The sequence below is a fragment of the Gossypium raimondii genome, chromosome 10 (genome assembly GCF_025698545.1).
Source record: "Gossypium raimondii isolate GPD5lz chromosome 10, ASM2569854v1, whole genome shotgun sequence".
Lineage (NCBI taxonomy): Eukaryota > Viridiplantae > Streptophyta > Magnoliopsida > Malvales > Malvaceae > Gossypium > Gossypium raimondii.
This window is the reverse complement of record NC_068574.1, coordinates 30,454,981-30,468,343: the sequence shown is the minus strand read 5'-3', so window position 1 is coordinate 30,468,343 and position 13,363 is coordinate 30,454,981. Positions and strand designations below refer to the sequence as shown.

Below are 13,363 nucleotides of genomic sequence, written 5' to 3'. Positions count from 1 at the left end.
CCATAAGCTAAGTATAAGCTTATACCACATCATCAAACTCACAAGTTAGTAGGTTCATCAACCTCACATATAAGTTCATTTATAACATAAATAGATTTCATAAGATACAGTACATATTCGTCAACCTTTTCATAAGATCATGAACCATTCCATTAATTTACTTACCATTCCATTCATTTTCTTACCCTTTGAACCATCTAGAATTACATCAGATACTCGGGAATGCTCACATATAGTGTGTCTTTCCATATACCCGTAACCTTTCCTTTACATCAATGCTCGCACAAGCTATGGGTCAGAATGTAAGCTACACGATGCTGCTCACACGAGCTGTGGAGAATTCGCAACAAATGCAGGACCTCAGCCATCGATAAGACATTCAAGACCAGCACTCGAAACATGAAATCCCTAATGACATGTCATTTGTATACTAAGAATTCTTAAGGTTCAACTGGGACTTGTTAACCGTCAATTCATCAAAACATGGATACATTTATATATATTATATTAAAACAACATAGCAAATAATCAATTTATCTAACATTAAAATGATCATCATTCATACGAACTTACCTCGATAACTAAGGCCATAGTAGTAGAGTCGAACTAATCTGAAGCTTTCGCTTTTCCAAAATTTAAGTCTAAATGTGGTTTATTTTGATCTAAATAAACAACTCCATTCAATTAAGTACCTATAGTATTTAACTTAATCCATAGTTCATATTTATGCAAAATTACAAAATTACCCCTAATACTTTAACTTTTAACAATTTAGTCCTTAAGCTCACAACTTAAATATAACTCATTTTATCCTAAATCCAACTTAACCAATGTTACAAGAGATCTTGAAACAACCCATTATTACCAACATTTCACAACAAAACCTATGAATTTATACTTTTAATAATTTAATCTCTATTTCTAAAATTCATCAAAATCATTTAACAAAACATGCTTATTTTACAACAAAGATAAATAATCCATCAACTAACATCAAAACACATTCAAAAGAATCCATGGAAAGTCCCTCAACCTTTAATAGTTTTACAAATTAAACCCCGAGCTAGCTAGATTAAGCTAAAACGAACTCAAAAACATAAAAATCAATAAAAGCGGGGCACAAAATCGTACCATGCAATGAATAATTCAAAACTGAAGCTCTCCCCCTTCAATGATGTAATCGGCTAAAGCAAACAAGAAATGGGGAAGATGATATCTTTTTCTTAGTTTATTTTAGCTTTATTTACCAAATTACTATTTTACCCTTATTACTAATCAAAATTTTCAATAAAACATTGTCCATAACTATCCACTAACTCATTAAATGATATAATTACCATTCAAGTCCATTTACTTTCATTTCTATAGTCATTTATCCCTTTTAACTAAAAGAATTCAACTTTTACACCTTTTATGATTTAGTCATTTTTACCTAATTAACCATTTAAACATCAAAATATATTATTGTAGAAATTAAATAAATGCTAAAATAATAAGTCACTCGTCAAAATTGTGGTCCCGAAACCACTATTTTTGACACCACTAAAAATGAGCTATTATATTATGTAATTAATTTCTAATTATTTTATTGATCTAACTTAATTACGATTTTTGATTCACTAATCCTCAATTTATTATCTCGATTCTACTAGCCCGATTTTCGGGATGTGACAACCATAGTATTTGGATACTTCAAATCCCACTAAGCATTACACAAGGTCTTGTCGAGAAGTTCAAAAACATTCCCACTATTTCACGTAAAATTCAGACCTTTATAACCCAAATCTTTCAGCTTACAGTCAAAACACATTCGCTGAAAACACTGGCACCCAACAATGAACCTTCTTGATCCACCTTTTTTCTCCTCTTCACTAAGCAAAGCATTAAAATCCCCAACGACTAGCCAAAGCTCCTCAATATTCTATGCAATGCCTCCTAGACCGTCCCAAATATCTCTCATTAACAATTTATGAGGGCTACCATAAACTGCAGTAAAGTAAACCCAATCGGATTTGTCATCAACCGTAATTTTCAAACGAACAAACTATTTGTTATTACCAACACTCTTACACGAACTTTCTCTTTCCATAGAACCCAAATCCCATTGGAAAAGCCTATTGATTCCACCTGTAATACCCCTTACCCGTATCCAGCACCGGAATAGGGTACGAGGCATTACTAGAACACATACACTTGTAAACGTATTTAATCGAGTTATAAAATTACATCTAAATTAAAACTTTCAAAATTATAACATGCTTTTATAACTCTTCACAATATATCCTCAAAATATTATAATGTTAATAAATAGAGTCTACGAGACCTGATACATACTCATGCAATTCAATGCTTCATTTCCAATTCATTCAATTCACAATTTCTCATGCTCATAATTTAGATCATATCACTAGCAATTTCCATTTAATTCACGTACAATTCAATGTCACTAAGTTTAACACTAATATGTATTTACCATTTAACTCAACGTTTATCGATTATACCATTCATTAACACAATTTATGAAATTTTCAATTTTGCAATGAAAATATCACTTTAGCTTAAATAACAACATCATCCAGGTATAAATACACTACCACTTATCCATTTGCTTTAATTCTTTTGGGCCCATTTGTCATTTACAATCCTTAAACAAATTAGGGAACGGTTACGGAAAATTGAGTAATTCACTTCCACTTTGCCATAGTATAACTATGGTCTTACTTATGATCACTTATCACTTGTCCCTGATCAGATAAGTGTAGCTAGGCTACCACTTATCACTTTGTCACTTGATCAGATAAGTGTAGCTAAAACTACCACTTATCACTTTGTCACTTGATCAGATAAGTGTAGCTAATGCTACCACTTATCACTTTATCACTTGATGAGATAAGTGTAGCTAATGCTACCACTTATCACTTTATCACTTGATCAGATAAGTGTAGCTAATGCTACCACTTATCACTTTATCACTTGATCAGATAAGTGTAGATAAGGCTACCACTTATCACTTTGTCACTTGATTAGATAAGTGTAGCTAATGTTATCACTTATCACTTTATCACCTGATCAGATAAGTGTAGCTAATACTACCACTTATCACTTTATCACTTGATCAGATAAGTGTAGCTAAGGCTACCACTTATCAGTTTGTCACTTGATCAGATAAGTGTAGCTAATGCTATCACTTATCACTTTATCACTTGATCAGATAAGTGTAGCTAATGCTATCACTTATCACTTTATCACTTGATCAGATAAGTGTAGCTAATGCTACCACTTATCACTTTATCACTTGATCAGATAAGTGTAGCTAAGGCTACCACTTATCACTTTATCACTTGATCAGATAAGTGTAGCTAATGCTACCATTTATCACTTTATCACTTGTCACTTATCACTGATCAGAAGTACTCAAATTCGGCGTTCCGCTCAATTTGATCATTTATTCATATATCAGGCTTACCAACATGTGTTAATTCATAAACCATTCATGACATTATTTCATGCCAAATCATATACTGAATATACCATACACACATACTATGAAACTTTATTTTCACACATGAGCTTAAACCATGACCAATAATGCACAAATATAAGCATCATTCATATTTCATCGTTTATCAGTTATAATCAAACATATGACCATACACGAATCATTCATATATTTCCCAATTTTTCCTCCACCTCCGCTCCATTCCTCATCCTTAATGTGTATAACACATTTAAACAACATTATTCGTACTTTCACTATTTTATTGTATGTAAAATTCAAGCTGTCCTTCTGAGTTAGAGTCTCTAAATTATTTTTATCTGGAGCTACGGAGCTCCAAATTAAGATCCGTAAATTTTTCCCAAAACTAGATTCACATATCTTCTTACCATAGAAATCTCAAAATTTTTGGTTTAGCCAAATAGTACAGTTTATTCTTTAAATTTTCCCCTGTTTTGTTGTCTAACAGTTCTGACCTCTCTTCACTAAAAATTAATTATCTCATTGTACAGAATTCGGATGATGTTTCCGTTTATTTATTTTGAAAATAGACTCATTAAGGATTCTAGGAATATAAACTATAACTCATAATTATATTTTTACAATTTTTAAAAATTTTCCAAAGTCAGAACAGGGGATTCCAAACTCATTCTGACTCGGTCTAACTAAACTTCAAATATCTCAAAATTTACAATTCCATTACTTACACCGTTTCTTCTATGAGAAACTATACTAAACAAGATTTAATTTCATATTTTATTCATCCTCTAATTCAATTCCCACGATTTTTGGTGATTTTTCAAAGTTACACTACTGCTGCTGTCCAAAACTGTTTTAGTGCAAAATGTTGATTTCCATTTTGCCTCAAATTTCACAGTTTATACAATTCGGTCCTTTCTCAATTAACCCCTCAATTAATCTAATTTTCTCAATTAATACTTTACCTAGACATTATAAGTTGTTACACAACTATTGAAATTCAGAATTTCCACATTTAACTCTATCTTCAAACTCTTTTACTATTAGGTCCCAAACATTCACTTTCTATTCAATTCTTTCAATAAAATCAGCATATGAACAATTTAAAGCACTAATTACATGCTAAATCATCATATACTTCCAGCACATATTCATATCAACTTTCAACTTCTTTCATAAAATCAAAAACTAATGAATTTAACAAGTGGGCCTAGTTGTAAAAGTCATAAAAATACAAAAAATTTCAAGAAATAGCCAAGAATTGAACTTACTTGTAGTAAAAATATGAAGAACCAGCTTGAATAAGCCTTTCTATGGTGTTTTAGCTGATGAGAATGCAGAAAAATGAAGAGAAATCTAGATAATTCCTTGCTGATTTCATGCCTTTGCCGTCCAGCCCAAATAGACCTTGGGTCTATTTGCCTTTTAAGCCCTCTTCCGTTTATCATTTAAGTTATTTAATCATTTTCCAAAATTTTACATTTGTTACAATTTAGTCCTTTTTGTTCAATTAATTATCGAAACTTTAAAATTTCTTAACGAAACTTTAATACTAACTTTTTAACACTCCATAAATATTTATAAAAATATTTATGGCTCGGTTTAAAATCCCCAAGGTCTTGATACCTCATTTCGATTCTAACTATTCACTATTTCAAAAATTTTCCTAACTTCACATTTAACTTATACTTACTAAATTAATAATATTTTCTACCCATTTGTCGAATTTAGTGATCTCAAAACCATTGTTCTGACTAAACCCAAAATCAGGCTATTACACCACCCTATGGGAGAATGGCATTCCAATACTCCTAATAGCTTTGTCAGCTTTCAAGCTATTAATCTTAGTTTCCACTAAAACAAGAACTTTTGGATTAACTTCACGGAAATATTCTTTCACAATTTTACCAAAATTCGGGTGATTAGCACCCTGACAATTCCACACTAAAAAAGTTGACTTCATAAGACAAATAACATAAGGTTTAAGACATATGAACCTGTCATTCTTCTGCATTTTTGTCCATGAGTGCTACCACATCTTCACCCTCTTGACCCAACACTTCAAGCCCTCTCAAAGTTAGACATTGATCTGCCAAACCCATAGTGTCACAAACAACTACTCTACCACCTATTTCAACCGCATTCCCATCCAACTCTAATTGATCCACCATCCCCTAAATCACCTCCTAGATGGGAATCATTTCCTTTGAAGAGTATACAACATCCCCCTTCTCCTAAGGATCGAAGACTCGACCATTAGAACATGAAAGATTTTTTTGGAACAAAAGCAATTACAGAAGGCAAAATAAGATTTTTAATAACCGGAGCATTTCCCGATTCGTGAAAATTCCTTGCAAATACATTTGGATTTTTATTCTCCAAAAGAGTAATAGATATATGTTTACTCTTATCCAAAATACCTTCATTGTTCTTGGATCCATTATCCATTCTCGACCCACCTGTTGTAACCCCTGGGCCTTTATTCCTCAAGTCTACTTCCTTTTGAGTCCCACTAACAGCCTGCCTAAAGCCAAAAGCCTTTGACATCAACATCCCGTTTCTTTAGGCCATTGCCTCTATTGATTTTAAGCCCACGTCCCCCAGTTAGCAATTCACCATTCATGCCTTTTCTCCTACTTCCAAAAGCCACTCCCTTGATTTCCTCTCATAATATCTTTAGTTGATCTGGTTTCCTGATTACTTTGCTCCTAAAATTAAAGATTTCACCACCAATTTCTCCAGTTTCATTTTTAATTTCCTCAATTTCAGCAAGAGTATTAAACCAAGATCCAAAAGAGATCTTTCCATTCTCTAAACCACCCGCAATCTTCCAACTTTGTCAACAATTCTGACGATCCACAATCATCCATTCACCATACTCCTCTTTTTCAACTCTTACTTGAGTCGAGATTTCTGGTTGTTGCTTCATCCTTAAAAAATTCTCATTAGCCGTGTCTGATTCCTCCTCCATGCTTTCTGTATTATGAACTTTAGTATAATTCTCCCTCATGTGACCATAAGTGCCGCTACTAAAACAAATCAGAGGAAGAGACTCATACTCAACTCTATGAATTTTGTTGGCTACTCGGACCCTAGAAATAAGAGGTTTACGTAAATTTACCTGTACTTCAAACCTTGCAAATTGTCCCCGAACCCTTTTATCAGTTTGCAAAACTATCTTGACAACTTTTCCCACTAGCTATCCAATAGCTCGTAAAATACTTCTCTTGTAAAACGCCCCTGACAGACTAGGAATGTGAATCCATACAACAACATTCTCAAGAAACTCCTGCAGTAGGGAGAATTGGGTTGTCCATGGTTGGACTGTAAGATACTGACCGTAGATCACCCAACACCCCCTAATAGGACATTACAATAATCTACATGTGATTCAAATTTTGTAAGAAAATAATCATTCTCTATATCTATAAGCTGGAAACGCTTAGTCGGTTTCTACAACGAGCACACCTTGCTCCATAAAGTGTTAACCCCTATCCTCTTCCCTAATAGCTTCAATACAATCGTGCTAGACATACTCTTCTCGATAAGAGAATAAAGTCTTTCCGAGAAGTCAAGTGTTGGCATACCATCACCTTTCTTCCTTAATAAGTTCCTATCATCTAAATCAAAGTCTTCTTCTTCCCAGTCATTCTCCGACAAATAACTCATGCCAGCCAAATTTGTCACTGCATCTTGAGGGTTGCTTTTATCATATTTTAGGTTCATGAAAAATTTTATATATTTAAAGTTTAAATTTATTTGTTTATTGAGGGTTAATATGAGTTGGATTATACTTTATAAATTAATTTATGGATTGCATTAATTAGTGATATTTTATTTTTATCCATTAAGCTGCCAAGTTGGGGATAGAAAGAGAGATGGTAGCATTCCATTCTATTTTATGGCCAAGCCCAAGCAAATGCAATCGTCATTACTTCCATTTCTCTGCCTCAGACTCAGACCATCATCCGTTTAGTATGTTATTAGCAACTTAGAGATGAAGCTCAACCAACTTGTTAGACACCAGGCACGATCTTCATTTAATTTAAAATTCCCTTATGGCTTTGCAAAGCTTTTGGAGAGTCACCCTCCTTTCCCAATCAACAAATTAGAAACAATTGCAATCCCTATGAGTTATGTTACATATCAACATTAATTTATTGGTTTCCAAGGGAGTGATGATTTAGAATTGAAAACCTGTAAAGTGGTTGAACCCATTTAAAGCAATTGCATCATTTTGATAAAAAGACCAAAAGCTGTCATGATATTAGTAATTGATGACTTTTGGTAACGTGGGTGATAGCAAAGTACATGAAAGAATCACTAATGCTGGCGATGGCAGAGGAACAACGTCACAACAAGGGGGCATACTGATAACGGAATTTACCACAATTGCAAAACCATAAAGTTAAAAAAGAAAAAGAAAAGAAAGAGGATACCCATACATATAATAAAAGTAAAAAGATCGCTTCCATTAAGAAAGAAAAAGCGAAGAAAAGTAAAAGGTAAACATCACTGCTATTGACTATACATCATCTCTGTAACAAAGTCTTTCAATAACTCCAAACTTTGACGCTCATACTATTGCTTGTATGACTAAACACAAATAAACTATACACAAATAAAATAAAGTTCACCAAATCAGTAAAAGTCCTATAAACCCAAAAGACCAAAGTGTAGGTAGTGACCAAGATTGACGCGGATGGGAGGCTGAGGAAGACCAGAAAACTTCAAAGGGGGCAAAACAGGAAAAGGGAACCAAGGACAACGCTTGCGTACCTGCGCTTAAGATGGATTTTTTAGTTCACTAGAGTTGAAGCAGGTTGCACAGATTGACAAACAGAATGAGTGGAGTGGGTAGGACAAAATAATGACAATGTGTAAAAATAAATAAATTTACACTTAAATCAGAATATGCGACGATGCTGGTAGATGGGGAGGATAGACTATAGAGAATATGGATATTTGGTTGGTAGTGCTTTTTGAATGATGGGAAAGACTAGCATTGCCTGCCTCTTCGGCAGGGTAGAGCTCCAGCATTGGAAGTCATGGATCCAACCATGGAGGAGGACTTGGCTCCCAAGCTTGAGGCCCTGGCATAACTGGCTGAGGCTCCGGCTCCAGATGGAGTGAAATATGCACCATTTAGCAGCAAGTCTCCTTCCGACCTCCAGTTCCAGCTCTTCCAGTGGCTTTCAGCTGTGTCCACTCTCTTGGTCACCTGCTCAAACCAACCAACCAACCAATCAACCAACCAATCAATCATATTATCTGATACGATGATTGTAAACATAACAGATTCAGCAAATATGACACAAGACAATACCTCCTTTGCAAACGGGTTTCTTGGAGCTGCGTATCTGTTACCCTGGCTGTTTATGGTAGGATTTGCACTTCCCCCAATAGCATACATTTCCCAGTGAGTGTAGTCATTGTTTACCACATGGAAATACCCATGCCTACACCTTGGCATTCTCTGGATAAGTCCCTCTCCGAAATGGTTGTAGGCAATGGTAACTTGCATCTGCTTGTCCCTTGTGTAAGAGTCACTGTGACCCAGCAACATCACCTGCAGTTGAGCTTGAGCGTTAATAAGGATGCTACAGATAAAAAAGTGAGGTACAAGAGAAATACATGCATCAAAATTACCTCATTGTGGTGGGTGAGGTGATTGTTGGAGATGGTAATGGCAGTTGAGCCCATGACAGCATCAACAAGACCATCAGCACAATTAGAAAGAGAATTGTGATCAACCCAAACGTGGCTTGACCCAAAGATAGAGATTGCATCACCATCAGCCATTGTCCTCCACCCGAAGTGAGTGGGTGAGCTTCTAACCATGGCATTGCCAGTGGGCTTACAGTCATGAATATGAAGACCATGAACAATGACATTGGTAACGTATTGAATTGTGATACATGCCCCATTAGCAATATGGACATTCACCCCACGACCATCAATGGTCTTAAAGCTGTTGACCAGCAACTCCTGCTTCAACTTAATAACCATGTCCCTCTTGAACACAATCCAAAGTGGTTGTTCCTGGATCACAGCATGACGCAAGGTCCCAGGTTTGGGGTTAACAGGGTCATCATCATTAGGGTCAGTGACAACGTAGAAGCGTCCATCACGCCCCCCAATTGCATTCCTTCCAAAACCAATGCCACAGTCAGCAAGTCTCTTCCGGTTCTTCTGCCAGTTGGGGTCACAACGCCAGCAATCATCAATGGGATTACCAGTTCCGCACGAGAAGAACCCCAACTTCCTCCTTTCCGTCACATTTCGAATATTCCTGCCATTTTTTTCATTCAGTTTATTAAATTTTACTACGCAGACTTTTGTCATATGGTCTAAATATTCCAGCTTGTAACCAAAATTATTAGCATCTTTGATTTTACCACTAGATGGGCTTGTAAATTATTGTCGGTGGGAGTTAAATTAATCCCAATTTGTAAAGATAGTGCATAAGCAGACAAAACATGATGTAGAATTTTGTTATTTCGAAAGGACATTAGGGTCATTCACTCCAGGTATAACGGCTAGGACATGCTGTTTCTTTTCATTTTTAACGAAAAGAGACAAAAGAGTCTGTTTGTTTATCTTATTTAGCTGGTCCAGTGTGCAGCAAACACCAAGAATAAGGACAATAAAAAATCCTCCAACTTACCATTTACCCTGCTTCCTTCATATTACAACTTTTAAATCAATAATGAGGTAAATAAAAGACTGGTTGTGCATGAAGAAGAGAGAATTAGTCATGCGATGCAATAAAACTGTAATTATAGTAAGGTTGATAAAGAGTTTAATTGCTTTGAATTAAAAATTTGTACTTCGAGGTACGATTGGAAAGACAATGATACGGTCATGTGATGCAAGAAATATTGAAAAGGATCGTGCCCGTTAGACACGGATCTGACCATGATGGAGTCGGGAGTAAACAAACAACATCAACATATAAGATTGTAATCCATTTGATTTATGGTTAATTATAAATGAAAATTTGGCAAAAAAAAGGGAATCTTTCTGCTTCAACTTTTACATTCTCTATTTACATATTTAGCAATTCAAAAGAAATGTTTATAGAGACTCACATGTCAATGATGGTCTCAACCTCGGCTGCTACGGCCTCTGGATCAGCCACAGCATGTTCATTCAAGACCTTAACCTCTTCTGACCTGAAATCCCAATCACACCAACCCAAATTCCAATTAAATAAAATTTATTCTCAATATTTCATTTTAATTTTCTTATTCTCGTTGGTGATTAATCATTCTATGGAACACACTGCTTAAAGGGGATTCACTGTGTCGTCCACCAACAGTACTCCAAAACCGTTACAAAAGTGTTTTTCAAGGGGTAAGAAACAGAAACCCCGTGTGGACCCCTCGACGGGAATTTATAAAATGCCCTTCCTCAATCCTCATTATACAATCTTTTTTTTTCTATATACGGGAATTGAATTGAGTAACGGAGTAAATGGTTGAGATCTAAGGATCTGGATCTCAACGGATGGGATCGTTATTTCATGGTTAAACGGAGATAAACATAACGGCTGGGATGATCAGAATTGGAAAAAGAAAACGAAAATAAATAAATAAATAAAAAGAAGGCTAGTTCTAAGCTCTACATTACCTAGTTGCCATTGTTGGGTTTTTTGAGTTCTGCAGCTTCTCTATCTCCACAGTGCTGTAAAAATATATAAACATAATATAAATGAAAATTGAAATTTTCTAGTATTTTGCAGTGATGCTCCATTTTCAGTTAGCATTTTTTTGAAGAAAAAAAAAAGAGGACTCTGAAATCTCGTTTTCGACGTATTAAGTTAAGTTTTTGAAGAGGGAATATTAATGGATCCGTTAAAAAGGAAGAGTTCTTTTTTCTTTCTGAGAATGAGACTATTTTTCAAGATCTAAACAATGACAATTCTGTGTAGTTTTTGTATTCTAATTCACCATAAAATGACATAATGTAGGCAACAATTTTGCAAGGCAAATTCGAAAACCCGTAAGAAAACACACAATGGAGACTCTCTGTCTCTTTCTTTTACTAAAATAAAACTGAGAAAGCTTGAAAACTGAGTTGAAGGAAGAGAAAGACCTGGAATCGTTGTTGGTCTGTACTGTGGCCATTGCTCCAACAAGAAACAAAAACAGAACAGCTAAAGAAGCTAAAAACCATTTCTTGGAAGCCGCCATTGCAGTTTTCTCCGCTTCTTCGGTACTTAAAAGCTTTCTCTCTATCCAAACAGAGGAAAAATTGAGAGAGAGACAGAGGAAAGAAGGAAATGGTGAAGCAGGGAGAGTCAGAGTACAAGCTCCAAGCAAACGGCTTTTATAGAGCCACGAGCAAAAAATAAAAAAAAGTGAACACCAAAACAGAAAGACCAAAACGACGCCGACTATATACCCAAAATATTAAACATTGGAATTTTCTGGGTAGGTTTACTTTAACCAAATAACCTAAGTCACCTAACCGCCACTAACTGTCTCTCTCCCGCACTCTATTTTCACCAGGGTTAAATAAGTTTAATTTTACTATTTTAACTGTTGGATAATGCCACGTCAGATATTACGGGTGTACGGTTGGAGAAGGGAGCAGAATGTCACACAGTTTCCTGCTGAATTTGCGGCATTAAATGATGTGTTTTTTAATTAACCACATTAATAAATATTGGCTTAAAGTATGCTATTAGTCTCTGTACTTTTATAGAATTTTAGATTTAGTCCTTATACTTTAAAATTTAATATACTTGCTCCAAACATCCTCAAACTATGACTCATTCTAAATTGTTCATCAAACTTTAAAATATTTTAATTACATCCTCAAACTATTAAAATCATTAATCGATCTTATGTGATATAACTTAAAATGAAAATTTTAAGAAAATAAATATTGTAAAGATCTTGGTGTTGGGATTTTGAAACTTCTACGAAACAATGTTCACTCTCTTTTGTTCGGTTTTACTTTATTTTTAGTTTTTAATTGTAAAAGTTACGCAATAACATTTTACTTTTCTTAAAATTTTCATTTTAAATTATTTCACATAATAATTTACATGTCATTTAATGATTAAATTAACTATTTCAATAATGGTAATTAGAACATTTTGAAGTTTGGGAACCAAATTAGAATGAAGGTAATAGTTTGGTGCAATTAACTCTTAAAAGTTAAAAATTCAACCCTCTTACTTTTCTGATTTAAAAATTCTAGTCCAGATATTATTGTGATTGGTAGTTCCTATCAGAATTGATAAGTAGATTAAGTTAAGGAAATGTTATGAGAGTAGAGGGATTAAGAAGAATTTATTATTTAAAAAAAAAAAGAAATAAATTGGAATTTTGGTGGTAGTAAAGTTACGTGTGCGCCAATCACGGCCTTGAGGAAGTGAGGGGATTTTGACTCCAAACAAGATTCAACTAAAAGGATACGAAAATGATATTCTATTTTCTCTCTCTTCACATGGCTCTTACATATCATTTTAAGTAACATATTTAGACACCCACTAGTAGATATGATTCTAAAAGAAATTTGAGTTTTAGATGCTTTTAATAATTTGTTTTTATAAATCTTTAAATACAATTCTTTTTATCGTCATTTTATGTCATATTATTTTTTCACCATGTCTAATTTTAAGACATTCTCATGATGTAGATAAAACAATTTGTCATTTATTTTGAAAATGTATTATTTTTCACAAAACTTTTTACTCATTAAATAATCCTTTTCCTCATCGTATTACACTAATTAGTGGTGAGTATTTGATCGAATCGAGTCGAATCAAGTAAAAAAATTTTGAGTTAGTCGAGTTAACAAATCTTATTTTAGCAACCGAACTCAATTTGAATTTTTTCGATTCGAGTCAAGTTGAGTCAATTTAACTAATCCTAT

The 13,363-nt window shown here is 34.3% G+C and overlaps 1 protein-coding gene across 1 annotated transcript; it reads right to left on the bottom strand.

The window, feature by feature from the left end:
• Positions 1-7,923: 7,923 nt before the first annotated feature.
• On the bottom strand, positions 7,924-11,788 carry LOC105777563 (probable pectate lyase 1). The gene is made up of 6 exons (XM_012600911.2): positions 11,573-11,788; positions 11,108-11,161; positions 10,567-10,650; positions 9,125-9,767; positions 8,802-9,044; positions 7,924-8,696 (listed from the first exon to the last, which is right to left on the bottom strand). The coding sequence occupies exons 1-6, from the start codon at positions 11,668-11,670 to the stop codon at positions 8,475-8,477; spliced, it is 1,344 nt and encodes a 447-aa protein (XP_012456365.1). The 5' UTR covers positions 11,671-11,788; the 3' UTR covers positions 7,924-8,474.
• Between the last annotated feature and the right edge of the window lie 1,575 nt (positions 11,789-13,363).

Bases quoted from the DNA above. Each gene is read 5' to 3' on its own strand.
- LOC105777563 (XM_012600911.2), bottom strand. From the start codon at position 11,670: ATGGCGGCTTCCAAGAAATGGTTTTTAGCTTCTTTAGCTGTTCTGTTT. The intron at 11,162-11,572 runs GTCTTTCTCTTC...ATATTTTTACAG, and splicing joins CAGACCAACAACGATTCCAG to CACTGTGGAGATAGAGAAGC. The intron at 10,651-11,107 runs GTAATGTAGAGC...TTGGGATTTCAG, and splicing joins AACCCAACAATGGCAACTAG to GTCAGAAGAGGTTAAGGTCT.